Consider the following 23,939-nt stretch of genomic DNA (forward strand, 5'->3'; position numbering starts at 1 on the left):
CGGCCGAAGGCTTTGAGCAACTGCTTCAAGTGCGTTTCGGCTTCCGAGCGCTTTTCTGGGACATTCGCAAGCTTCGCCTGGCTGAGCTCGGGCTCAGCGGGGGCCTTTTCATCATCCGGGAGCGCCGACGGTCGTAGCGAGCCGGCCGGCGCCTCTGGGCGAGGGGCTCGGCGAGCTCGCCTCGGGAGCCGGGCCGGCTTAGCTAAGCGGGTGTTGGCAAACAGGAAACACGGCACGCGGGTGACCTTTTCCTTTAATGGCTTTGGGAAGGTACATGAATGGAAAAGTCGTCACATTTTCAAACGCGGGCGAAAAAGGGGCCGCGGCGGTAGCCGGTAGCGGCGTCGCCGCCGCGGCCGGGAGAACCGAGCGGAAATAAGGAGGTCCGCTCGTACCCGATTGGCCCGGCTGCTTTGGGCGTGCGCCCCGATCCAAATTTGGGCACCGAAAGGCGCGACTAGCAGACAAACTACACGGCCCGTATCGTACCGTATGCGAAGAGGGGACTAGAAAGCGGTACGCGCGCTACGCTATCTTCTACGTTCGGCCGGCGGCCCGCTCGCCATCGGGCGCCCCCCCCGGCTTGGAGTCCCCTTCCTCGTCTTCCTCCTTGGAGCGGGGACCCTCGGCGCCGGTGGCGGCGGCGGTGGCGGCGGCGGCGGCGGCGTGGCTTTTCACGTGAGCCTGCGGAGGGGACGCAAGCGTTATAGCGCGCCGCGTTCGCCCGCGACAAACCGCTTACCTTCAGGCCGCTGCGGCTGGCGTACGGCTTCCCGCACTGGGAGCATCCGTAGGGTTTGTCCGGGCGGGGCCGCTGGAGGCGCGGCCCCGACGCCTCCGGGCTCTCGGAAGCCTCCTTGTCTGGTCCGGCCCCGGCCCCGGCGGGGGACGTGGCGCCGTCGTCTCTCTCGCCGGCGCCCCGGGCCGCTTCGGCGGGGCCGGCGACGTCGGCCGTCGCCGGGCTCGGGCCCCGCGCGCCTAACGGCCCCTCGTCGTCGCTCCGGACGGGGCGGTCCGGCTCGGACGCGCGCAAGGAGACGGCGCCGTCGCCGGGGCTTTCCGCGTCGGCGCGGGCCTCCTCCGGGGCGTCGTCTGGGGGGCCCCCGCCTTCGGGGTCGTCGCGGCCGGGGTCCGGGGGGTCCCCGGGGGCGCCGGGCGCCGAACCTTGCGATTCCTCCGACTCGACGTCGCGAGCCGCCAGCGTCTCGGCGGGGCCGTCTTTGGGGGCGGCGAGCGCAAGAGCCAGCGGAAGGAGCGACGGCGAGCGGTCCTCAAAGGCGGCGTCCGACGGCGAGCGGCCCTCAAAGGCGGCGTCCGACGGCGAGCGGCCCTCAAAGGCGGCGTCCGACGGCGAGCGGCCCCCGAAGACGGCGTTCTCCATTTGGGAGCCGTCTTCCGCCTGCGCCGCCTCTTGGTCGGGCGGTATCTGCCCTCCCAGGTGCAGGCGGATGTGATGCTGAAGCACCAAGGCGTTGGTGAACTTGCGCGGGCACAGCGGGCAGGAGTTGAGCGCCCGGGAGTTGGGCGGCCTGGCCCGGTGGGTGGCCAGGTGGGCCCTGAGGCTGCCCTTGGTGGAGAAGGAACGGCCGCACAGCTTGCAGGGGAAGGGGCGCTCCCCCGAGTGAGTGGCCTGGTGCAGGCGCAGGGCTCGAGCGCAGCTGAGGACCCGCAGGCACACCCCGCAGCGATTGGCCGGCGCGCCCCCGGGGCCGCCGTCGCCCAGGCCGAGGGCGGCCGCCGTCTCTCCGCCATAGGCGGCCGGGTCGGCGCCGGCCCCCGCCGGGCCCGAGGAGGACGGGGCCCCTTCTTGCGGCCGCTTCTCAAGCCTCTGCACCAGGCGCTGCAGCTTGGACGTGTCCGAGGTCTGGGCCGAAGCGGCGGGGGAGGAGGAGGAGGAGGAGGAGGAGGGGGGGGGAGAGGCGGAGGCTTTGGGGAAGGGCGGGAACGGGAAGGCGAGCTGATGCGCCGAAGCCAGGTGGCCCGCCGGCCGCAGGAGCGCCAGGTGGTGTGGGGAGGCGCCTCCCGGGAAGAGGATCTTGGGGAGGTGAGCCACGTAGGGGGCGCGGAGGCCCGAGTGAGGAGGGGTGTTTTCGTCGAAGCGCTGCTGCTTGGCCCCTTTCAGATGGTTCGCCAGCGAGGACGGGGCGGGAGGGGGCGGCGCCGGGCCGGCCGCCGCCGAGGCCCGGTTCAGCTGCAGCAGGGAATGGGCGGTGGAGAGCAGCGCCACGTCCACGGAAGGCGGCAGAGGTAGAGAGGAAGGGGAGGGGCGCGGCGGGGCGCCGGACAGGAACCCCAGAGCCGCGCCCTCGGCCGGCCCGGGGGCGGCGCCCCCTTTGGGCCCGCCGAAGGGCTCGTCGTCGTCGTCGGCGGCCCGCCGCTTCCTCCTCCCCCGGAGGGCGGCGGGGGCCGAGGAGCCGGCCGTTTGCTCCGAGAGCGCGGGGGGCAGCAGCGAGAGGGACAGCTCCGGGTTCTGCTCCCGGTGGCGCAGGAAATGAGCTTTGAGGTTCCCCCGCGTGGTGAAGCGGCTCAGGCACACCGGACACTGGTACGGCCTCTCGCCCGTGTGCGACCTCAGGTGGATCTGCAGCGAAGAGTCGCTGCTCAAGACTTTGCCGCAGAAGCGGCACACGTGCTGCGGGCGTCCCGAGGCCGGGCCCAGAGAGGAGGACGCGTACGGGGGCTCCTGGGAAAGGCCGCCCGCGGGGAAGCCGGCCGAAGAGCGCGGCGGCGGCGGCGGCGCCAAAGACAGGGCGAGCGGGTGAAGGCGGGCCGCCGCCGAGCCCGACGCGGACGGGGGCGTCCCGCCGCCGTCGGCCCGCTGTTTGGAGTGAGGCGGCCGGGCGAAGAGGGAGGGCGGGAGGCCGACCAACAGCGGCGCGGCCGAGGGGCGCGGCGGCGGGGACGCCGCTTTCTGCCGGCTCTCGTTCTGGCCGCCCCGCGTGTCGCCCTCCCGCCCCGGCGCCGCGCCCCCGAGCTTCAAGACGTGCCTGCAGATTTCCTCGGTCATCTGCATCTGGTGGATTTGCCTCTGCTGCAACACCCGGAGCTCCTCCAGCAGCACCGCCAGGGTGGGCGGCGCCCGGGGAGCCCGGGGGCCGGCCGCCTCGGAGGCCCGGCGCCGCGGCGGGCTGTCGTCGCGCGGGTCGGGGAGGGGGGACCCGGCGGCGAGGGGGGCGCCCGCGCCCGGGGAGGCGGAACGCGTCGGGGCCCGGCGGCCGGAGGTCTGATCCGCGGGGGGCGGCGAGCGCGTCTGCGAAGACAGCGAGGGGTGGGGAAAGTCCGGCGAGAGGGAGGAGTGCGCGTTCGGCAGGGAGGTGGCCGAGGTGGCCACGCGGTCGGGCCAGTGGGGGGGGGGGCGAGCTCTCGTTGGGCAGGGAGGGCGCGTGGAGCCCGCCGGGGGACGGGCGAGGCGCCAGCGGGGGCCGCGGCCAGCTCGGGGACGGGGAGCCCGACGAGGAGCCCGACGAGGAGGCGGAGGCGGACGGCGACTTGGAGCGCGCCGGCTCGTCTGAAAAGGGCACCAGAGACGGCGCTGTCACAAAAACGTGCCGCTGTGAAAGGCGGCCGGCGGAAAGCCCGCCGCGCGGGGACCCCGTTTGGGCTCTTCCTGCCTTCGGTAGCGCCGATTTGCTAATCACGCGGGATTTTGCTAACTACGCCATGCTTATGCCGCGTTCGGATGGAGCGCGAGGAGCGTAGCTTTTGCATTGTAGTCAACGGAGTTCGCGCGACTGGCGAAGGAGCGACGCGCGGCGCGTCGTTCCGCCAGAAGTCCCAAAAATGGAACTTTTTTCCAGCGTCGGCCTCGGGAACGTTCGACGTCTCAAGCCGGGGACGGGAACGAATCACGGCGGCCGCTTGGCGATCCGGCGCGGCCAGCTGAGCTTTCAACACCAAACGGAGCGCTCGCCCGGCTTGGAGAAAGGCCAACTTATGGTATGTGCAGCGTTTGCTTCACTTAACAGCTGTCCAAGCCGAGTTACTGTGCTGAGCTGACGATACGCAGCACTGACAGTACGGTATTTAGCGCGGTATCGGCCACTCCATCGCGACATTGAAACTTTTTTTTTTTTTTTTTTGGTAGACGAGGATTGCCGTGAAAGCGAGGGACGCGCAGAGTAAAAAAAAGAAAGCTAAAGGTGCCGTCGGAGAAAATATCCCGGAAAGGTCTCAGCGATGCTCTCCTTTCCGGATCGGCCGTAAAGAGCACAGCTCACTCCCCTCCCCTCGCGTGATATAGCGTTGCGTGAAAAGTGAACTTCATTTTGACTTGGCCGTAAACCGCGCGCGCCATCTGAACGCAGCGCCCGTCGTCGGGATTCTTTCAGTCGGCTTTTCAAGCGGTTTCCATGTTGAAACGCGCCGAGGGCGCCCGTTAGCGTCGCCTTCCGAACAAACGCCACTCGACGAGCTCGCTCGCGCGCGCGCGCGCGCGCTCGCGCTCAAAGTCCTCAACGCGCGCACAAAAAGCTCCCGGCCCAGCGCGTTGTCAAGGCAACACATTTCCCAGGACAATGGGCATCACCAAGACAACCCCGAAACCTTCTTAAGCCCCCCTCCACTCCGTCCCTGTCTTTCATCTCCTCATTCACCCTTCCCCCTTTACGTCACGTAGGAGGTCAGGGGTCGGGCCAGGCCGAGTGTCCCGGCACTGTCCGCCCATTCCGATTGGTCAAGTCATCTGACCTCTGCCGCTCAAGGGTCAAATTCTTTTAGAATCTTGAGCACAGTGAGAGAAAAAGCAAAGTGTGTGTGCGTGTGCTGGGGGGGGGGCACAACAATGGCGCGGGCAACTTAACTATTCCCTTCTGCGGAGGTGAAGCCAGGAAAAAATGGAGTCTTTTGTAAAGTTTCCAGTTAACGCAGAGTGCGGCGGGCAAAATCTTTGGAAAATGGAAAGCCTGAGTCTCGCACGTTTTCACTTTGAGCCAAACGTGCGCGCGCGCGCGCGCTCGGGGCCAAGTACGTTTGTTTATGAACGGCGCAATATTACGGAGTGAGCTTTTGAAATTGACGCGATAAACTCTGACTGCCCCTTCCTTAAACCTGCGCCGATATAATGAGGCTATCCCGGCGACGCAGCTCTTTTTATCGCGGGGGTGGGGGGGTGGGGGGGCAACAAGTTGATTTTCAGCAACGCGATCGGCCTACCGACTGCTTTGTCCGCCTGAAGCGGCAGGTAGAAAACGCTCGAGGTTTTCGCCTCGCGTTTTGCATTTGAGGGGGACGGGAAAAGTCGAAGGGGGCAGGGGGGCAAAGCGCGAGCGAAGGTACGAGGCGAGGCGAGGCGAGGCGAGGCGAGGCGAGGCCGCTCGGCCGAAGGTACGAGGCGAGGCCGCTCGGCTCCTTACCGTGAGCGGGCAGGCCGGGGCCCCCCGGATCGGCGTTGACGAGGTGTTGGGGTCTCTTCTGTTTCCGGCGCGACATGGCGGACCACGAGCCGGGGGGGGCGGGGGGCGAGCACCCCTCAATTGCACGCCAAACTTTTTGCTCCGAGTCGCCCGCGAAAAACAAGCGCGGAGAGAAGAGGCGAGAGGCGACCGCGGCTCCGGAGAGGAGAGGGCTCTGCGATGTGCACGCGCCTGCGTGCGCGCGAGCGCGGCTTATCCAAAGTCTCCTCACCCTCTCTGACAAAAAAAAAAAAAAAAAAACTTGTCCAATTTGCGCCCCTCCTCTCGCATGCACACACCCGGCCGGCCCGCCGGCCGGCCGCAGGAGCGCGCATAAGAGCTCCTTGTTCTGCCGGATTTGCATTTCAATGGCGAGGAACTCGCGGCCCCCCCTCGTCCGCCCCCCCTCGCCCCTTCGAGCCCCGACGTCATTCGGGACAACCCGGAGGAACAAGTGGGCCCGACAGGTGCTCCGCCGTGGCCGATTGCGCGCCGGGCTTCCCGATGCTTTTGAGCGCCATCTCCCGACAAACGACGGGAGGGCGCCGCCCGCCGCCCGCCGCCCGCCGCCCGCCGCCGCGCGTACCGCGATGCTTTGCCGACAAACCGGCTTTCGTTCGGGCCCCGCGGTTCTTGTTCACGCGCCGAATTCATTTGTTCCGCAAGTCCCTTCCTAACGTCCAGCTTTCATCCGTAGAGCCGCCTTTTACATGGAAATAGCCCCAAAACGGATATTATTCCGCTCTGAGGGTTGCTGCTTTTTGTCTTTGTTTCTATGGCCATAATCTACCGCCTTTGTAAAAATGCTGCCTACGGTCTGTGACTTGTTTCCATCGCGTTTCCACTTCGTCGGGCTCTTCCTTCCTTCCTCGAATTTTTCCTGCGCCAAGAAACTGGTTGGCGCGCCTTCACTGAATCGTATTTTCCCCAATTGTAAGACGACAGCCATTCCAAGGAGACCGCCGCGCCGAGGTGGGCGTCCCCGCGAGGCCGCTTCGTTTGCCGCGTTAGCCGTCCTCGCGTGGGGCACTTTTAGGATTCACGCACGGGTCAAACGCAGGTTGCTTTTATTTGGAGAACGACGAGAAAAAAACATATTCCACAACAAGATATGAAGCGAGCATGAAGCCCTGCCGGGCACGTCCGCGGGGCCCGTCCACCCGCCGGCTTTTGTTTGCGGACGGCAGAGCCGCCCCTTTGGATGTGGCCCAACGCCGGAGCGGACGGCGGTCGGCGGGGCGGGGCGGGGCGGGGCGGGGCGCCTTCGCGCCAAAGCCCCGGCGGCTCATTCGCTCTGCGGCTTGTAGCTGACGGAGGTGACGGTGAGACTCTGGGCGTTTTGCGTCCTGCCGTTGACCACCAGGAAGAGCGGCGAGTCCACGCGGATGCTCACAAAGTCGAAGGTCTGAAAAAGAAGCGAAAGGCGTGAGCCGGGTCCGGCCGGGCCCGGCGCCGCCCGCCCGCCCGCTCACCGCGCCCTTGTGCGTCACGCTGTGCCGTTTGAGCCTGGGCTCGGGAACCAGCACCGTGTCCCCGATGAGGACCCCCCAGCCGTCGGCCGTGTTGTACACCATGACGGCCGCGCACGTCTCCTCGCTGTCCACCATGCCGAAGGTGCTGCGGCGGGGAGAGAGGAGGCGTCGGGCGGGCGGGACCCGCCGCAAAGGGGGGCGGCGCCTACTCACAAGGCCATGCCGGCCCGGGACGGCAGACTGAACACCACCTTGCCCAGGGCGGCCGCGCCGGCGTTGAGGCCGTGCGCCAGCGAGGAGGTCGGCCGCGGCTGCGGGGCGCCCGCGCGCCCCGTCCGCCGGCCCGCCGCCGCGCTCAGGCCCGACAGCATGCTCCGCAAGCGCCGCGCCTTCACCTTCCCCTGCCGAGGGAGCGCCCGGGTCAAGCGGGCTTTTCACAAAACCGAAAAAGGACCGAGCCGCCTTCCTTCCCGCTCGCCGCCGAACGCCCGACCTTTTTCTGGCAGAGCTCGGCCACCTGGCCCAGGTACTCCATCAGCTGCTTCTCCTTCTCGGCCGGCTCGGGCCAGCCGGGGTCCAGGGCGGCGGCGCGGCCGTAGCCCCCCAGCGCCGAGCCGAACATTTCCTCGTACTGGAACAGGGTGGCCCGGTTGAAGTGCAGCTCGGGGTAGCAGGCCGCCGCCCGGTCCACTCGTTCCTGGGCGAGCGGGGGGCCGCTTGAGCGGGCGGGCGCGGACGCCGCGTCGCCGGCACTCACCGACTGCGCGTAGGCGCTCAGGGCCTGCGTGGACAACTGCGGCCTTTGTCCGCAGGAGAAGAAGAGGGACACGTAGGCGTTGCCCAGAATATCTGCAAAGGAGGGCCGACGTGCTGAGGGAGCGGCCGAGGGCCTCGGCGGCGCGCGCCACTCACACCAGGACGTCCCGTCGGCCACGTCCAGCTGGACGGCTTGCCGGGCCGCGTCCACGCTCTCCAGGACCTGCTTGCCGTGCGCGTCGGCGTCGGGCGCCGGCAGCTGCCTCAGGACCATGGACATGTTGCGCAGAGACACTTTGTTCTTGCTCTGGACGGGGAGGGGCAGGAAGGAAGCGCAAAGGTGAGGCGAGGCGAGGCGAGGCGAGGGCGGGCCGGCCGCGCACCTGCTGCAAGGCTCCCGTGAAGCAGTTCTTGGCGGCCTGCAGGTCCCCTTTTTTCCAGTACTGCTCCCCCAAAATGTTCCAGGCCTCCACCAGGCCGGGCTCCAGCTTGACGGCGCGGGACAGGCAATCCTCGGCGGCGGCGCTGAAGTCCGGCGCCGCGTTGAGGCACCTGCCCTTCTGCAGCAGGAACTCGGCTTTGTGCTTGGAGCCTTCTGGAAGGCGGGAGGCGCGTCAGCGGCTGTGGCCGGACCGGACCGGACCGGACCGGAGCGGGCCGGGCCGGGCCGGGCCGGCGCGCGCCTTACCCTCTCTCTCCAGCAGCTTCTTCAGCACCTTGTCCATCTCCAGCGCCACGTCCCGCTGTTTGCGGGCCGCCGCCTCCACGCCGCGAGTCTCAAAGTAACGATCTCTGTACTCGTACAAGTCGTCCACCAGCGCCTGCGACGGAACAAGAGCACTTTCCGGTCAAACGCGCGCATCCGATGGGGAGGAAGGCTTGCGAGCGAGCGCGAAAGAACGACCTTAATCGATCGGAGTTCGCCGTCGTCGTCGTGTTCCTCCGCCATCTTTTTCCGGTCTGCTCCCAACTAAACCGTTTCCAAAAACGAGGGGTCGCGATATGAGCAAGGCGTTAAAGGCAGCGGTCCGCCCTTCGGATGACAGTGCAAACGACTCATCTCCCCGCGAAGAAGAAGACGCGAAAAAGGCAAACGTTGTCGCGCGCGGCGTTCACGCCTGAAAACAAAACAAATACAAGGATGCGGATTTTCGCTGGGGCGGAAGTGATGACGGTCCGTTTGCCAAAGTCTTCCGATAAGGAACGTAATACGAGCCAACTCACGCTATTCGAGTTTGGACGCGCCATAACGGATTCCGAACGCTACGATGACCGATTCTAAAGCTTCCGACGGATAAAGTTAAGATGTTTCGTATCGGACACGCGTCCTTTTTTTCAGGTTCCCAAATGGGCTCGTTTGAGACCCGTTCCCCGAGGAGCCTGACGCTACCCGAGCCGAGTTCATTGGCGCGCCTCGGACCGCGATCGTCTCGCTCCTTCGAGTCCTTGCGGGGCGATCTTTTGCGGCTACCCTCTCTCTCACCGTTGGTTCGGGTGGCCATGTCGGACACGTGGAGCAGCATCCAGGCGCACAAGAAGCAACTGGACTCCCTGCGGGAACGACTCCGGCGGCGGCGCAAAGAGCCCGCGGCCCACGCCGCGCAACTGGCCGCCGGTAAGACTTGGGACAATGCCACTCTTCCGCTTTATTCACTTGTGGCCTTTTTAAAAATGTTTTAATCGTTCGGCGCTTTGAATGAGTGTTGGACGTTCGATTGCGCGAGTGGCCATTGAACGCACCCGCAATCTACTGGCCAACGCGAGCGAGTGCCGTACTTGCCTTTCGATACTGGCGGATTGCTTTTCGTCGAGACGCACGAGAACGGGCTTCCCTCCGAGAGAAAGGAAGGAGGCGGCTCGCCTAACGGAGCGCGGCATCCTTTCAGGCGCGTCGGAGGCGGGAGGCGGCGGCGGCGGCGACGTTTGCGCCTCCCGCAGCGATAGCCCGGCGCCGACGGCCGCCCCGGAGCCGGAGAACGCGACCGAAGCCCCGGACCCCGAACTGGAGAGGAGGATGCTGGCCTATTTGTCGGACCTGAGTCTCACCCTGCCCAAGGACTCGCTGGCCATCAGCAAAGACGTCGACTGCGTGAGTGCGAGCGAGCGAGCGGGCGGGCGGGCGGGCGGCTTTAGGGCGAGGACCCGTTTGACGTCCCGCCTCTCCCCGTCTGTCCCCGGCCATCCCCGGCCCTCCCCGGCAGTCGGAGACGGCGGCGGACCGCGGCCGCATCCAGAGCCTCCTGCTCAAGTTCTCGGCGCAGGAGCTGATCGAAGTGCGCCAGTCGGCCCTGTCCTCCTGCGGCGCCGCGGTGGTGGTGGCGGTGGACCACGCCAAGCTGTGGGCCATGATCGGCTCCGCCGCCCCTCGGGCGGGCGTCAAGCGGAAAGCCGAGGAGCGGTCGCGGCGCGCCGGAAGTCCCGGCTTCTCGGCCTCGCCGCCGGGCGCCGCCTCCCCGCCGCGCCCCGTCCAGCCGGCGGCGGCGGCGGCGGCGGCGGGCCCGCCGGGCGCCCCGGCCGGCCCCGCCGACAAGAAAGGCCGGAGCGGCAAAAGCCAGTCGTCCCACTTGGACATGGAAATCGAAAGCCTGCTCAACCAGCAGTCCACCAAAGAGCAGCAGAGCAAAAAGGTGGGCGCCGGCCGGCGACCCCCCCCCCCCCCCCCCCTCCGACCGCCCGCCTTGCGGTGACCTTGTTTCTCTGCAGGTGAGCCGCGAGATTCTGGAGCTGCTCAACGCCAGCACGGCCAAGGAGCAGTCCATCGTGGAGAAGTTCCGCTCGCGGGGCCGCGCTCAGGTGCAAGAGTTCTGCGACCACGGCACCAAGGAGGAGTGCGTGCGCTCGGCCCGGGCGGCCCGGCCCTGCGCCAAGCTCCACTTCCGGTGGGTGCCCCGAGCCGGCTCCGTCTCGGCCGCGGCTGACCGCCCCGCCCCCCGCAGGCGCATCATCAACAACCACACGGACGAGAACCTGGGCGACTGCTCCTTCCTCAACACCTGCTTCCACATGGACACCTGCAAGTACGTCCACTACGAGATCGACAGCCCCCCCGAGGCCGAGGGGGGCCCGGCGGGGGCCCCGGCCGGGGCCGGCCAGCCGGGCCCGCGCGGCGCCGACGCCAGCGCCGGCAAGCTCTTCCCCTCCCAGGTGAGCCCGAGCGAGCGAGCGAGCGAGCGAGCGAGCGAGCGGCCGGGGCGCCCGAGCTGACCTTGCGCCGGTGGGGGTGGGGGGGGGCGCCAGTGGATCTGCTGCGACATCCGCTACCTGGACGTGTCCATCCTGGGCAAGTTTGCGGTGGTGATGGCCGACCCGCCCTGGGACATCCACATGGAGCTGCCCTACGGCACCCTGACGGACGACGAGATGAGGAAGCTCAACATTCCCGTGCTGCAGGACGACGGCTTCCTCTTCCTCTGGGTCACCGGCAGGTCCGCTTCTTTGTTTGACGGCCCCCGACCGGACGGGAGGCGGGCTCCCCAGGGCGCCGGCCGTCCTGAACGAAAGCGGCGACGGAAGCCGTTCGCTTTGCGTCCGACCGCCAGATGCCTCCGTAACGTGGCAACTCTTTGTAGGGCCATGGAGTTGGGGCGGGAGTGCCTGAGCCTGTGGGGGTAAGTGGCCGCCGCCGCCTCCGCCGCCGCCGCGGCCGCCGCCCGCCGTCTGAGCCGAGCGGCCGTGCGGCAGCTACAAGCACATCGACGAGATCATCTGGGTGAAGACCAACCAGCTGCAGCGCATCATCCGCACGGGCAGAACGGGCCACTGGCTCAACCACGGCAAGGAGCACTGCCTGGTGGGTGGGCGGGCGGGCCGAGGGTCCGGGGGCGGGCCGAGGGTCCGGGTCCGGGTCCGGTCCGGTCCGGTCCGGTCCGACCCGACGCGTGCTCCTTGCGCCGCAGGTGGGCGTCAAGGGAAACCCGCAGGGCTTCAACCGAGGCTTGGACTGCGACGTCATCGTCGCCGAGGTGAGGTGCCGCCGCCGCGCCGCCGCCCCTTTCCGGCCCGGCCGGCGAGTGACGGCCCGCCCGCCCCGCCCGCCCCGCCGCCCAGGTCCGCTCCACCAGCCACAAACCGGACGAGATCTACGGCATGATCGAGAGGCTGTCGCCGGGCACCAGGAAGATCGAGCTGTTCGGCCGCCCGCACAACGTGCAGCCCAACTGGTAAGACGAGCCGGCCCGCCCGGCCGACGCCGGCCCGGTCCGCCCGCCCACCTCGCGCTGGTCGGCAGGGTGACGCTGGGCAACCAGCTGGACGGGATCCACCTTCTGGATCCGGAGGTGGTGGCCCGCTTCAAGGAGCGCTACCCGGACGGCGTCATCTCCAAGCCCAAGGGCATGCAGGCGCCCCACAACTGAAGTGACGGCTCCTCCCTCGCCGCCCGCCGCCAGTCCGATGCAAAAGGAGAGGGTTTCCCCCGTTCTTTGAAGCCGCCGCCCTCCGTCCGAAGGCAAAGGCGAAAGCGGCGTTTCGAAGCCGCGGCGGGCCGGTAAACCAAGGCCTTCTTTTGAAAGCGCCGCTACGTCGGGCGACGCCGCCCGCTCGGAAAGCCCGCTTTGCCCCGGAAACCGATGGGGCGTAGGACCCGCCCGTCCAACTTTGACGGATGCGAAGAATTCACGTGCAACCGAACCGTCAAAGATTTAGGCAAATCCATGAACTGTACGCGTTTATACGGGGTCCTTTAATAAAGACGTTTCTGGAAAGTGAACGAATGAATGACGCGTCCGGCGGTGAATTTTGCAAAAGCTTGCGGTGCGAATTTGGCCAAAGCTTGCGGTGCGAATTTGGCTTAAAGCTTGCGGTGGTTCTGGCCCGGAATCTGCCGTCGGGCGCCTAGCTGGGAAAAAGATTCCCCCCCTTGCTCTCCTTCCTTCCTTCCTCCCCTCCTCCTCTCCTTTGCCTTGGGAGTTCCGCCCCCCCAATCTCTCTGGCGCCAAGCACGGCCGGAGGTGCGATCAGCCCTGACCCCCTGCTGGTTTTCCCGCGCGCAGGGACCCGCCTTTGCTTTCATCACGATTAAAAAGAGGCTTTTGCACACACCGAGAGACACTAAGGGAAGTTAGCTGATAAAGACTTACGGTCACGTATTGAAAATAGACAACAAAAGACAGAAGTTCCAAATTGTCAACATCAATAAAGGAAACAAGTTACTCTGACGTCGAGGCTTTGCGTTCGTGGCGTCGGAACTTTTCCCCCCACGTTGGGAGCCAACGTTTTCGTCGAAATGAAAACTCCGATGGCCCCCGGGCCGAACTTTGGATGGGGGGTAAAGGTGCTGACGAGGGGGGGGGGGGGGGTCGATCGCCATTAAAGGAGAGCCTTTACTTTGGAAGCTCGACTTGACGCGACGAAATCGAGCTAGGCCCGAGACGCCAAGCGAAAGCAGCCAAAAGACACCGAGAGCCGTCGCTCACGTCCAACGCCGGAAAAGTCAAGAAAAGTGGAGCGGCCTCGCGCCGTTTGCAGGGCGCCGCTGCTTCCAGCTGAAAATGGTGGGCGCCAACGGAGAAAAAGGAGGTCAGGCGAGCGGGGGCCTCCCGGGGCCGCGGCGCGCTCTCCGCTCCCCCGGGGGCGGCCCGCCGCCGCCGCCCCGGCGCCGGCCCCCGTCCTTGGCCAGGAAGTAGAGCAGGGCGTTGAGCCAGGCGTTGAAGGAGGCCAGCGGCCGCGTCACCTTGTAGCAGACGGAGACGGCGGCCACGGTGGCGCAGGGCACGCCCGGCCTGACCCTGAGCAGCAGGAAGGCGGTGCGCGTGACGTGGAAGGGCAGGAAGCAGAGGGCGAAGAGCAGCGCCACGGCCAGCACGGTGCGCAGCGACCTGCGGCGCCCGGCGCGGGGCGGGCCGGCCAGGGCCGGGCCCCGGGCCCGGGCCGGGGCCCCCCGCCGGCCGGGCGGCAGCGTGGCCAGGATGGCCAGCGCCACGCGCCAGTAGCACCAGCCGATGACGGAGAAGGGCAGGAAGAAGCCCAGCAGGTGCAGGAGCAGGCCGTAGGGCAGGTAGCGGGCCAGCTCGGCCTCCAGCGCGTCGTCCCGGCAGCCGCCGCCGGCGCCGGTGCGGGCGAAGCGGAAGATGGGGCAGGTGAGCGCGAAGGCCAGCGCCCAGACCAGCAGGCAGGCGCCCCTGACGGCCCGCCGGCCGCCCAGCGCCGTCGCCCGCATGGGGTGGCAGATGCCCAGGTAGCGGTGCACCGAGATGCAGGTGAGGAAGAAGATGGAGCAGTACAGGTTGAAGTAGAAGAGGAAGCGCACCAGCCGGCACATGGGCTCGCCCAGCACCCAGCGGTCCCGCATGGCGTAGCCGGCCGCCAGGAAGGGCAGCGACAGGGCGTACATCAGGTCGCTGGCCGCCAGGTTGGCCGTGTAGATCAGCCAGGCGCCGCCCCGCCGCCGCCGCCCCAGCGAGCGCCGCAGCACCGCCGCGTTCAGCGACAGGCTGAAGACGAAGGTCAGCGAGTAGCAGGCCGGCAGGAACACGTACTTGTACGACTCGTCGATGACGCAGGCCGCCAGGCTGCCGTTGGCGCCCGCCGCCGTCATGGCCCGCCCGGGGAGCCGCCGTCGCGGGCCCGCGCTCGCCTGCGAGGCGGTACGGGAAGAACTTCATTCGGGGTGTTCCGATCACGGGATCGTTCGCAGAAGTCGCTCGGGCCCGACTGGACTCGGCCACCCGAAGCGAAGATCTCGCTCAAAAGCGGGGCAAGCGGAACCCTAAAGCGCGCCGAGGTCCTTTTCGGTTTGTTTGGTTTGTTTTTTTGCGGGCGATGCGACCGGGAAGCCAAAGTGGACTTTTGCTCGGGCCCGTGTTTGCCTTCCGCCGCCGCTCATCCGCTCTCTTCTCGGCCCATTAGGTTTGCGCTCGGCGCGCGCGCGCGACCGCGGGTGCTCGCGCCCGGAGGCCCCGCCATCCAGCCCGCGCAAGGCCCCCCAAAAACAAGCGAGCAAGCAAGCAAACAAACAAACAAACAAACAGGCAAAACGGGTGGAGTTTCGCTGCACCGGAGCGCGCCGGCAAGCGGGCGGGCTCCCGAATACCTGCATCAGTGCGCACGGGCCCGGACGGCTCCATATGGCAGCGCGGCCCGCCTCGGCCCCATCGCCGGGGTGCGAAGAAGCAAACGGGCCCGAAGCCGAGCCGAGCGAGCGGCAAAAAAAACAAAACAAACAAACAAAAAAAAGAGGAAGAAGAAAAGATAGACGCGCCGACCAAACGAGTCCTCCTCCTCCTCCTCCTCCTCTTTCCTTTCGGCGACGTGCGGCTCCTCCCGTCCTCGCTCCCGCACCTGCGCGACGGGGAGCGGAACGCGGGATAAAGAGGGCGGAGGGGGAGACAGGGAGGGGGCGGGCTAGCGAGCGAGCGAGCCTCAGCTCTCGCTCGCTCGCTCGCTCGCGCGCGCTCCCTCTCCCCGGAGCCAAAGGTGACACGACTCCATCGGCTTCGGTTTGATGGAGCCGAGTTGAAAATGATTCCAAAGGGCTTTTTCGACACGCTTTAATGGCCGTCGACGCCGCGGTCCAAAAATCCCCCGCGGCGCAAAGAGGGCGGGCGGCGCTCAGCCGTGGGCGCCCCCCACGGACGCCAGGTCCTCGAGCTCCAGCAGCAGGGCGGCGCTCAGCCGTGGGCGCCCCCCACGGACGCCAGGTCCTCGAGCTCCAGCAGCAGGGCGTCCCTCTCCGTCCTCAGCTGGTCCCGCGCCTGCAGCCCGGCCACCAGAGCCGAGCTCAGGTCTGGAAAGGACCACCGAACCAAAGTCACGATTTGAGAAGGTGACGCGCGGCCGCACCTTGACTATACCGGCCGCCGGGGGGCGCTACCTCCACCTCCGCTTACCGAAGCGAGCCTATCCGGGAATCGGTTCGGAACCGGCCGGTTCTAACGCGTCAATAGCCCCCCCCCCCCACCAAAACAAATCCCTGTTAGATCGGCACCGGTGCATACAATCCAAACATGGCGCCTAGAGAATAATAGAAAAACGAAAAGAACTGTAGCAGTCGCGTTGCCGGCCGGCTGAGGAGCGCGGAGTGACCTTTCCGGCCTCTTCCTTTCGACCTTTTGACTTGACATCTCGTCAAGTCGGCGGGAGAATTAAGACTGATTTTTGCATTGTTTTGGGCCGAGCGCTTCCCCCCGGATGCGGATTTGTAGCGTGTTAGCACCTTGCGCCGCCTTGGCCAGGAAGGAGCGGCGGGCGCGGAGCTCCGCCAGGCTCAGCTGGCGCAGGTCGCCGGGCTCCAAGCGCGTCCCGCGCGGCGCCGGATCCTGAGGGAGCGGGGACGGGCCGCGGTTGAAAGACGGGCGGGGCGAGCGGGAGGGCTCCGTCGCGGACGGCGCCGCTCACCGACGCCTTGTGCTCGGCGCGCAGGCGCTCTCGCAGTTTCCTCCAGGTGCCGCGGAGGCCTCTGGGCTTGCTTTTGTCCGGCTTGCTCGCCGGCGCCGGCGCCGGCGCCGCCGCGCCTCCTCTCTAGGTTGGCAAAAAGGACACGCGGGAAAGCCAGGTCAGATCCCGCCCGCGCCCCCCCCCGAATACTAGTCGCCGGCACAAGTGTTTTACGCCATGACAGGTCCGTCGTCATGACATTTTCGCCGCCACGCGCTGCATGGCGCGTCACGTTGACGGAAAAACGCGGCATTGAATATACACGCTCTCCCCCCCGCCCTCCGGTTTGGTCACGCTCAGCAAACGGATGCAACGTTCGGGCAAAAGATGAAAAATGACTCACGGCGGGGCAGGCGGCGCCGGCCTCCTCCGGGCGGCGCCCCTCCTCTTCCTCCTGCTCGTCGCTCTCGCTGTTGTTGATGAAGCACAGCCGGAGGTTCATCTGCGTCTGCGGCCCGCCGACGAGCGCCGCGCACTCGGCCGGCGCCCCCCCCCGACCCCGCCCCGGGGCCGACTCGTCGCCGACGGCTTCGCGGACGCGGCGGCGGCGCCGCCCGTCCTCCCTCCGCTCCGGCCCTCGCTCCGGGGCCGGCGCGCCGCCCTGCAAAAAATCCGCAGAAATCCCTCACGCGCTAGTCGCCGCCAGCCATCTTCCCGCCTCACGCGGCCCGCTCGGGGAAGCCGACGGGGCGAGATCCGGTTTGACGGACGGGAAGGGGCGTCCCACCTTGGCCGCCTTGTCCCGCTTCTCCTCCTCTTGTTTCTCCAGCTCGGCGATGCGAAGACTCAAGGCCTCCCAGTGCATGATGGGAAGGGCCGGCTCGTCCCCGCCGTCGGCCCCGCGGCGCCGCTGCTCGTCGCCGGCCTCCATCCCGTCAGCGCCGCCCCATCCGGCCTCGGGGAAAGCGGGAGCGCTGAAAGGCTTCGGGCCTTCGGGAAGGCGGCCCTGGCCTCAAAGGGAAAAAGCCCCTTGTTTATCCCAACGGAGAGGGACTCGCTCTTCTCTCCGCAGACTTTGAACGCAACGTGACCTTTGTGCAGTCCAGGGAGCCTTTTGGCCTCATTCACTTCCGCATCACGCCGGCACAATTCGAGCCGAGGGATGGCGCGCTCTCCTTTCGTTTGATCGGATCATTTGGATCGATCGCGGAGATTTGAAAGGAAACCCATTGAAAGGTGGCGGCCCGGCGCGATTGCTCGCGTGCGAGGCTGTCCAAGGCGCGGGGCACTTGTACTTTGGGTCAGGGGGCCGCCAAATCAAACGGGATGGGATCCGCGTTAGCCGCGTTGGTCACACTAACTACGGAGTTTGGAAAAGAGGGATTGGAAAAATCCGCCCCCCCCCCCAAAAAAAAAAAAAAAAGTTTAAAAACACGTTGGCGTTGGAAAGCCCAGGTGCAATCGGCATTTGGTCGGCCCTTCAATGGGAAGGCTTGAAAAGCAAGAAGGGCATCACGACCAACACTTGGTGTGCTAGCCGTCGCTAGCAGAGAAGTAGCTCGCGGCTCCCCGCAGTACATTAGGAAAAGCCCAACTTGGAATTGCGATGGGGAAAGTCCGTTTACTTCCGAATACTTCTCGACCTCGACGATAGCAGCGGCGCCTTTCGGCCATTCAAGAAGGACAAAAGGGGAGTTTTGCTCGAAGGAATCCCAAACGCTAGAAGGGCTCGTCGCTTTCGTCCACTCGCCCGTACGGGGTCGGAGGTCAGCCGGAGTCGATCGCAGCGAGCGAGACAAACGAGCGCGCGTCCCCGAGAGTGGACGCCGGGGACTTTTGCGCGCGTTCTACAAAGCCAGTCGCGGTTGAACTGCTGAGGTTTCGTTTGCCAAACGCTAGGAAGAGTTGAGGCCAAGTTTTTTTTGCTTTCCCTTTCCAGTTCGCGCCCCTTGGGGAGGGAGGCGCCTTGCTCGCTTACTTACTTTTTCACTCGCATCGATTGCTCGTCCGCCGTCGCGCTTTGGTTTGCCACGCACTCGGCATCTTCGACGCTTGACAAAGTCCCAAACTTTCGGCGCAACTTCAGTCTCGGCCGCCGTATCGACTTGAGCTTCTTCTGTCTTTTTTGTTTTGTTTTTTGTCTGCACTCAAAACAAAAGGCGCAAACTGCAAGGAATTTCACGCTAAGACACGAACGCGGGGGTCACTTCCGGCGGGCGCTTCAAAACAAGAGCGGGACTACTCGAGCCGTTTCCGCTCGGAAATAGCAAACGTTCTATTTGGAGAGGAAGCCGAGGCCAAACCATCTCCTTGACGACAACCGGGCGTGCGCACAAAACGCCGCCATTTTGATCTTGCTCGGATTCGCTCACTTTGCAGCGGACGTCGGAGCCGCCGGGAAGGCGCGGAGGGCCCGGCTTGCAAATATCCCACGCTAAACCGGGAAAGTCGCGATAGGTTGTTACCCGAGCGGGCTCCGCCGATTAAATGGTGTTCCGCGAGCGCGGTTTTCACCGGGATTCCGTTTTTACGGGAGCGGGCGGGGCGGCAGAGAGAGAGCATCTTTTCACACGCTCTCCCCGGCGTCGGCCATCAAGCGGGGACGTCCCAAATCGTCCCCGCCGGCCGCGACGGGATAGGATACGGCCGAGCAAAACGGACTCGGGCCCTCCGTCATCCGCCCGGGAGCCCAAGCGAGGCGTTTTGAGCTGTCAACGTCATTTTTATTGATGGATGCGTAGATGTCATAGCTGGAAGCGGACGGGTGGACGACACGGCCGCCGCCGCCGCCGCGCCTTCCTTCCTTCCTTCCTTTCTCTCCCCGGCCGGCTAGTCGTCCAGAAAGAAGTAGTTCCCGCTCTTCTTCTGTTCCGTGTCCTAAGAGTCGGACAGGGCGGGCTCAAGGTTTTGGGGGGCGGGCGGGCGGGCGGGCGGGGGTCCGCTTCGACGCAAGTACCTTGATGGAATTGAGCTTGTTGATGCGCGGGCGGAAGTTGTTGGGATCTCTGCGGAAGGTGATCTCCAGCAGGGACAGGAAGCGGTTCATGCCGGCCAGGAGCCCCTGCGGACTGAGGGGCGCCACGCGCTGGGAACTCGCCGGGGAGGCGGACCGAGCGGCGGCGCTTACGTGTTGGCGGCCGTGTGCTTGGAGGGGATCCCGTCGAAGACGATGACGCGGTCCGCCAGGTAGGTGGCCATGATGAAGTCGTGCTCCACCACAAACGCCGTCTTTTTGGCGTGCAGGATGTACCTGGCGGGGAAGGGGGTGAGAGGTGCGCGAGGCAGGCCCGGGGGCGCAGGGTTACCTCTTGATGACCCTGGCGGCCATCAGACGCTGCTCCGAGTCCAGGTAGGCCGAGGGCTCGTCGATGAGGTAGACGTCGGCCGGTTTGCCCAAGCACAAGGTGAGCGCCACTCTCTGCAGCTCGCCGCCCGACAGGTTCTGGACCTGAGGGCGGGGCGACGCGGCGTGAGCGGGCGAGGGAGCGAGCGCTACTCACAGGCCTCGGCGCGCTTACGTCCTGGTCGATGATGCTCTCGATCTGCATGGGCTTCATGACGTCCGTGATGAACTGAGGGTGCGTGTAGGCGTCCCGGATCTTTTCGTGCAGAAGAGCCCGGACGCTGCCCTGAGGGACGCCGACACACGTGAGCGCCGGACCCGGGGTGGCGCGCGTCACAGCCGCTACGGCCCGAAGTCCGCCCGCCTGCCCGCCCTCCCCCCCCCCGCGAGATCGGGCTGGATGGGCGGCATCCCGCCCCCACGGGAGGGAGGGGCTTAGTACAAGTCGCCGAGCGAGACACGAGCGCGCGCACCTTGAACTTGGGACTGATGGTCTGCGGCTTGTAGCTGACGTTGAGGATGGGCACGTCACCTGGCCGAGACAAAGGCGGGCGTCAGTGGCCCGAGCCGGCGGGCGCCGGAAGCGCCGCTCACCTCCGCCGTCCGGTTTGAGTCCTCCGGCCAACATCCTGATGAAGGTGGTCTTCCCCGTGCCTGCGCACACGCGAGCGGCTCGTCACGCCGACCGACCGAGCGGGCGGGCGCGGCGCAGGCGTGGGCGTACCGTTCTCGCCCAGCATGACCATGATCTCCGAGTCGGTGAACTCTCCTCCCTTGATCTCCAGGGTGAACTCGCCCATGGTCTTGGCCATGTCGGGATACTGTGAAGGCGGGCTCCGAATGAGGGCAATCGTGATCCGCACGCTACTTGGAGCCCGACCTTTTACGGGTGGAAAACCCGGACGGAGCGGGCGAAGGCAACACAACGGAGGGAGCCGGCGCTAAATTTTGCCGCGCTCCCTTTCTTTCCCCATCTCAACTAACCCTAACCGGCGGAAAAGACGTGGGGCCGGCGGCCGCGCTACTCGGAGAAAACGCAGACGGTGGCCACCTTTAGGCCGTCGGCGCGCACGCACGGGTCGCAGTTGTTTGGAAAGGCGAAGTGCGAACGTAGACCAAGACGGCACGGGCGCGCACGTTTTGGCCGCCCCTCGGAGCTTGAAGGAGCGGACCCACCTGGTAGTGGCGAAGGCGCTTGACTTCCTCCTCGTTGGCCGTCTCGGCCACTTTGAAGACCAGGGAGGTTTCGCGGAAGCGCAGGTTCTCCGTGGGGACGTAACCGTCCAGGAAGATGTTGATGCCTGCGGCGAGACGGCGCGTCAGGAGCCAGAGAGGCCCAGAGAGGCCGGCCTCGCCGGCGGGGTCCGCGGCCTCGCCCGCGGGGTCCGCGGCCTGGCCGGCGGGGTCCGCGGCCTCGCCGGCGGGGTCCGCGGCCTCGCACTTACCCTCGCGCACGCTGAAGGGCATGGTGACCACGCCGTAGGCGCTGGGGACGCCGTACAAGCAGCAGATGAAGTCCGACAGGTAATCCAGCACGCTCAGGTCGTGTTCCACCACGATGATGTACCTGCCGGCGCAAAACGGGCAAAGTTTGCGCGGCGGCGGCGCCGACGCCTTCCGCCGAGCGCGCGGGCGCACCTGTCGGGCGTGATGAGCGAGCGGATGGTGATGGCCGCTTTCAGCCTCTGCTTGACGTCCAGGTAGCTCGAGGGCTCGTCGAACATGAAACTGCGGGAGGGCGCGGGCGTGAGACGGCGGCGGAGGGCCGGTCGGCGCAGGGCCGGTCGGCGCGGGGCCGGTCGGCGCGGCGCCTTTCTTACATGTCGGCCCTCTGGATGCAGACCACGGCGCAGGCGAAGCGCTGCAGCTCTCCCCCCGACAGGTCCTCCACGTTCCTCTCGCGCAGGTGACTCAGATCTGCCCGGCGGAAAGACAAGCAATGGCCACGCCTACTTTCCGCGGGGCGGAACGGCCGCGCTCGTACCCAGCTGCTGGCAGACCAGGTCCTGCGTGTCCATGTCGTCCTTTCTGCTCAGGATGGCGCCCACCGACCCCTGCGCGGACGAGGCCACGGGCCAGAGTGCGAAAGCGGGCGCGGCGGCGCCGCCTTACCTTGACCGTCTTGGGGATCTGGTCCACGTACTGCGGCTTGACGATGGCGCGCAGGTCGTCCTCCAGGATTTTGGTGAAGTAGTTCTGCAGCTCCGAGCCGCGGAAGTAGGTCAGGATCTCCTGCCAGTCCGGGGGATTCTGGAACGCCGAGGCAAAGCGCCTTGACTGGCAGTTCCGCCGCCAGGCTCGCACTTCTGCGCGTTTCCCGTAAATTCCCGCCCCTACGTTTCCGCGTTTCGGTTTTATTGGGGGAGACGGAGTGTCTCGTTTGAGTTGGACTGCTCTCTTACTCGCCGCCGGGGGGCGCTCCGCACTAGTAAACTCTATTGGGAATGCGTTGGCGCAATAGTCCCGCCGTGAAACCGTGTTGGTGCCGCTCTCATTTCTTTGCGCGCAGGCGCGTTCGGTCTGTGCTGTTGCTGTGAGAAAATAAGTTCGGAATAAAAACGAAGGCAAAAAAAGAAAACTTCCGTGAACCACTCTGTGCAAATGTCTGACGTCACCGGCAATATAGTCCTCTGCGGCCTACGCGTGACAAAAACTCGTCGGTGCGTCCGCGAATGGAAAATACGCGAGTCTTAACATCTTTCTCGAAAGCAACGGGCGACATTTTGCATCCGAGCGCAAACGCAGAGTGCAAGCCACGCACGCAGCAATGAAACGGCGGCATTTTTTTTCTCTCCTTCACGCGGCTCAGAAACGCCTCCCTCGCCGCGACGGCGCCGCGGAATCTTTTGACCGCTCGCCAGCGTTGGCGCGCGACCAAATTACCGAGGCACATTCAAAAAGAAAAAAACCAAACGGTAACCCGTTCGACCTGTCCCGAGCAGGGTGCTCCAGACAGCCCAAAAATTCACCCTCTTGGAACTTATGGCGACGAAGCCAGAAAGGGCCCACCTTGACAGAGAAGTCCGCCCGCCTGGAGGTACGTCCCTACTACTAGTGCGCGAGAACTCACGTCAAACTTGCCCAGGTTGGGTTTCTGTTTGCCCGCCAGGATCTTGAGCGCCGTGGACTTGCCGATGCCGTTGGTCCCCACCAGGCCGAGAACCTCTCCCGGTCTGGGAATGGGCAGCCTGCGCGCAGAGGAAAGGGCGCCGTCTTGAAAGCCGGGACGGCACGCGGGCCCGGCCCGAGGCCACGTACCGGTGCAGCTTGAAGGAATTGGCGCAGTATCTGTGCGTGGTTTCCTTCTCCAGGTTGCTGGGCAGGTTGACGATGGAGAGCGCCCCAAAGGGACATTTCTGCGACGGCGGCGCCGGGTCACTGCGAGGACCGGATCGGGCGGGAAGCCGGCCTTACCTTGATGCAGATGCCGCATCCGATGCAAAGCGACTCTGAGATCCACGCGATCTTACTCTGCGGCGTCACCTCGATGCACAGCTTGCCTGCCGAAAGGCCGGCGGAGGTCGGCTTCCCTTCCCGGCCCGGCCCGGCCCGGCCGCGCCGCGGCCCCCCCTCGGCGCTCACTCACCCATGCGCACCACCGGGCAGCTCTTCTTACACTCTTGTCGACATTTCTTGGGTTTGCATTTGTCGTGGTTGACGATGGCGATCCTGGTGTTTTTATCCGCCATGGTGGGCCGCCGAGCTGAGGAACGGGAGCGACGGGACGTTGACGGGGCGCGAGTACAAGAGCGGGCCGCCACGAGTGTGGGAGGGGGGGCACCCTGGATTGGTCGCCAGCCAACGGAAGGCTACACGGACGCCAATTCGCATCCATACGCTACACGCCTCTGTCGAGTGCCCGGGATACCCAAGACGCGTGCTTTTGCGGGACGGGTTAGGGTTAACGAGAGGCAGGGCGCGGGGAGGACGTGCAAACTCCACGGCCCGATGAGAAGACCTCCGCTTGTGAGGCGGCGATGCCGTCATTTGAAACGGAGAGCCTAAAGCCTCGCCCCGAAGCCGGAGATGCGCCACAAGTCAGCGGGCTCGCCGACCGGAGCGCGCTTCATCGGGACGACCCACACGAAAGCACACACGATGTGGCGCGCATCGCACTACGCGCCCGGTTGTCGCCTCGGCGCGTAGCGTGTAGCATTTAGCTTGAGAGCGCGGCCCTCGCTTGTTATCGTCGCCTCGCCCGACACCCGACCGAATGGCCGCGGTGGCAAAAACGCACACTCACCCCACTTTGGTCCAACCGATCCGGATTCAGAAGAAGGAAAGGGGGGACGAGCAAACACAAGGTAAAAAAAAAAAAAGAAGAAAGAAAAAAGTTCTCCCGTGCAACGTGTTCCCTTCCTGGATGCCGGCCGGAAAGATGGCGGCCGTCGCGCTAATAGTGCGCGTCGGCCTTACCGGTGACGTCACCGAAAAGCGACGAGGATTCCCACATCTGGAACCGGGTCGTATTCTTTTCTCATCTTTCACATTAATCTAGATGAAGACGGGTCTTTTGTAAGTGGGAAAAGAGCTTAATCTCTCTGCCGAATGGACAAACATGAAGCATATCCGGGATGAGCAGGGGCGTAGCCAGAAACGTTTCTACGGGGTGGCCTGGGTGACGTACGCCGGACAGGGCTTCGTGAGGTGATTGTTTTCTTTTGT

At 65.8% G+C, this 23,939-nt stretch overlaps 5 protein-coding genes across 9 annotated transcripts; 1 reads left to right on the forward strand and 4 right to left on the reverse strand.

The window, feature by feature from the left end:
• Positions 1-235: 235 nt before the first annotated feature.
• Positions 236-5,705, reverse strand: LOC148428472 (uncharacterized). The gene is given in 4 exon segments (XM_088437098.1): positions 236-684; positions 743-3,355; positions 3,357-3,508; positions 5,352-5,705. Coding segments are annotated over 4 exon segments (2,988 nt in total). The 5' UTR covers positions 5,428-5,705; the 3' UTR covers positions 236-537.
• Positions 5,706-6,440: 735 nt separating this feature from the next.
• ttc5 (tetratricopeptide repeat domain 5) lies at positions 6,441-8,807 on the reverse strand. Of its 3 annotated transcripts, none has more exons than XM_088433056.1 (9): positions 8,523-8,806; positions 8,307-8,439; positions 8,002-8,213; positions 7,775-7,925; positions 7,620-7,711; positions 7,356-7,493; positions 7,076-7,263; positions 6,863-7,007; positions 6,441-6,795 (listed from the first exon to the last, which is right to left on the reverse strand). In XM_088433056.1, the coding sequence occupies exons 1-9, from the start codon at positions 8,565-8,567 to the stop codon at positions 6,676-6,678; spliced, it is 1,224 nt and encodes a 407-aa protein (XP_088289182.1). In that variant the 5' UTR covers positions 8,568-8,806; the 3' UTR covers positions 6,441-6,675. The 3 variants fall into 3 exon arrangements, with proteins under 3 accessions (XP_088289182.1, XP_088289097.1, XP_088289015.1); XM_088432971.1 differs by having other exon boundaries at positions 7,356-7,559; XM_088432889.1 differs by having other exon boundaries at positions 7,356-7,559; positions 7,620-7,925; positions 8,523-8,807.
• On the forward strand, positions 8,784-12,326 carry mettl3 (methyltransferase like 3). Its single transcript, XM_088432416.1, has 11 exons — positions 8,784-9,233; positions 9,505-9,707; positions 9,820-10,245; positions 10,322-10,497; positions 10,555-10,762; positions 10,856-11,043; positions 11,188-11,226; positions 11,300-11,408; positions 11,515-11,580; positions 11,666-11,778; positions 11,847-12,326. The coding sequence occupies exons 1-11, from the start codon at positions 8,924-8,926 to the stop codon at positions 11,971-11,973; spliced, it is 1,965 nt and encodes a 654-aa protein (XP_088288542.1). The 5' UTR covers positions 8,784-8,923; the 3' UTR covers positions 11,974-12,326.
• Positions 12,281-18,473, reverse strand: LOC148428475 (P2Y purinoceptor 6). 3 transcript variants are annotated; one of them, XM_088432261.1, is made up of 8 exons: positions 17,914-18,473; positions 16,719-16,937; positions 16,349-16,592; positions 15,953-16,039; positions 15,771-15,873; positions 15,256-15,341; positions 14,649-15,196; positions 12,281-14,192 (listed from the first exon to the last, which is right to left on the reverse strand). In XM_088432261.1, the coding sequence occupies exons 2-8, from the start codon at positions 16,860-16,862 to the stop codon at positions 13,137-13,139; spliced, it is 2,268 nt and encodes a 755-aa protein (XP_088288387.1). In that variant the 5' UTR covers positions 16,863-16,937; positions 17,914-18,473; the 3' UTR covers positions 12,281-13,136. The 3 variants fall into 3 exon arrangements, with proteins under 3 accessions (XP_088288387.1, XP_088288304.1, XP_088288448.1); XM_088432178.1 differs by having other exon boundaries at positions 16,719-16,942; XM_088432322.1 differs by lacking the exon at positions 17,914-18,473 and having other exon boundaries at positions 15,953-16,075; positions 16,335-16,592; positions 16,719-16,862.
• A 159-nt stretch (positions 18,474-18,632) lies between these two features.
• abce1 (ATP binding cassette subfamily E member 1) lies at positions 18,633-23,731 on the reverse strand. Its single transcript, XM_088432545.1, has 19 exons — positions 23,518-23,731; positions 22,861-22,977; positions 22,689-22,774; positions 22,533-22,630; positions 22,345-22,462; positions 21,387-21,524; positions 21,259-21,328; positions 21,095-21,191; positions 20,913-21,002; positions 20,720-20,841; positions 20,451-20,575; positions 19,999-20,095; positions 19,869-19,928; positions 19,748-19,806; positions 19,450-19,560; positions 19,237-19,379; positions 19,059-19,181; positions 18,888-18,999; positions 18,633-18,808 (listed from the first exon to the last, which is right to left on the reverse strand). The coding sequence occupies exons 2-19, from the start codon at positions 22,961-22,963 to the stop codon at positions 18,761-18,763; spliced, it is 1,800 nt and encodes a 599-aa protein (XP_088288671.1). The 5' UTR covers positions 22,964-22,977; positions 23,518-23,731; the 3' UTR covers positions 18,633-18,760.
• Positions 23,732-23,939: the final 208 nt, after the last annotated feature.

The sequence above is a fragment of the Hippichthys cyanospilos genome, chromosome 1 (assembly GCF_059441005.1).
Source record: "Hippichthys cyanospilos isolate Australia breed blue-spotted pipefish chromosome 1, RoL_Hcya_1.0, whole genome shotgun sequence".
NCBI lineage: Eukaryota > Metazoa > Chordata > Actinopteri > Syngnathiformes > Syngnathidae > Hippichthys > Hippichthys cyanospilos.

Coding starts and splice junctions, on each gene's coding strand:
- mettl3 (XM_088432416.1), top strand. CDS start 8,924: ATGTTTCGTATCGGACACGCGTCCTTTTTTTCAGGTTCCCAAATGGGC. Junction 9,708..9,819: donor TCAGCAAAGACGTCGACTGC/GTGAGTGCGAGC, acceptor CCTCCCCGGCAG/TCGGAGACGGCGGCGGACCG. Junction 11,227..11,299: donor GAGTGCCTGAGCCTGTGGGG/GTAAGTGGCCGC, acceptor GCCGTGCGGCAG/CTACAAGCACATCGACGAGA.
- ttc5 (XM_088432889.1), bottom strand. CDS start 8,567: ATGGCGGAGGAACACGACGACGACGGCGAACTCCGATCGATTAAG. Junction 7,560..7,619: donor TGAGCGCCTACGCGCAGTCG/GTGAGTGCCGGC, acceptor CCGCTCGCCCAG/GAACGAGTGGACCGGGCGGC. Junction 7,008..7,075: donor TCCCGGGCCGGCATGGCCTT/GTGAGTAGGCGC, acceptor TCCCCGCCGCAG/CACCTTCGGCATGGTGGACA.
- abce1 (XM_088432545.1), bottom strand. CDS start 22,963: ATGGCGGATAAAAACACCAGGATCGCCATCGTCAACCACGACAAATGC. Junction 22,463..22,532: donor AATTCCTTCAAGCTGCACCG/GTACGTGGCCTC, acceptor CTCTGCGCGCAG/GCTGCCCATTCCCAGACCGG. Junction 21,192..21,258: donor CCTGGTCTGCCAGCAGCTGG/GTACGAGCGCGG, acceptor TCCGCCGGGCAG/ATCTGAGTCACCTGCGCGAG.
- LOC148428475 (XM_088432261.1), bottom strand. CDS start 16,862: ATGGAGGCCGGCGACGAGCAGCGGCGCCGCGGGGCCGACGGCGGGGAC. Junction 16,593..16,718: donor AGCGGGACAAGGCGGCCAAG/GTGGGACGCCCC, acceptor GATTTTTTGCAG/GGCGGCGCGCCGGCCCCGGA. Junction 16,040..16,348: donor CCGCCCGGAGGAGGCCGGCG/CCGCCTGCCCCG, acceptor CCGGCGCCGGCG/AGCAAGCCGGACAAAAGCAA.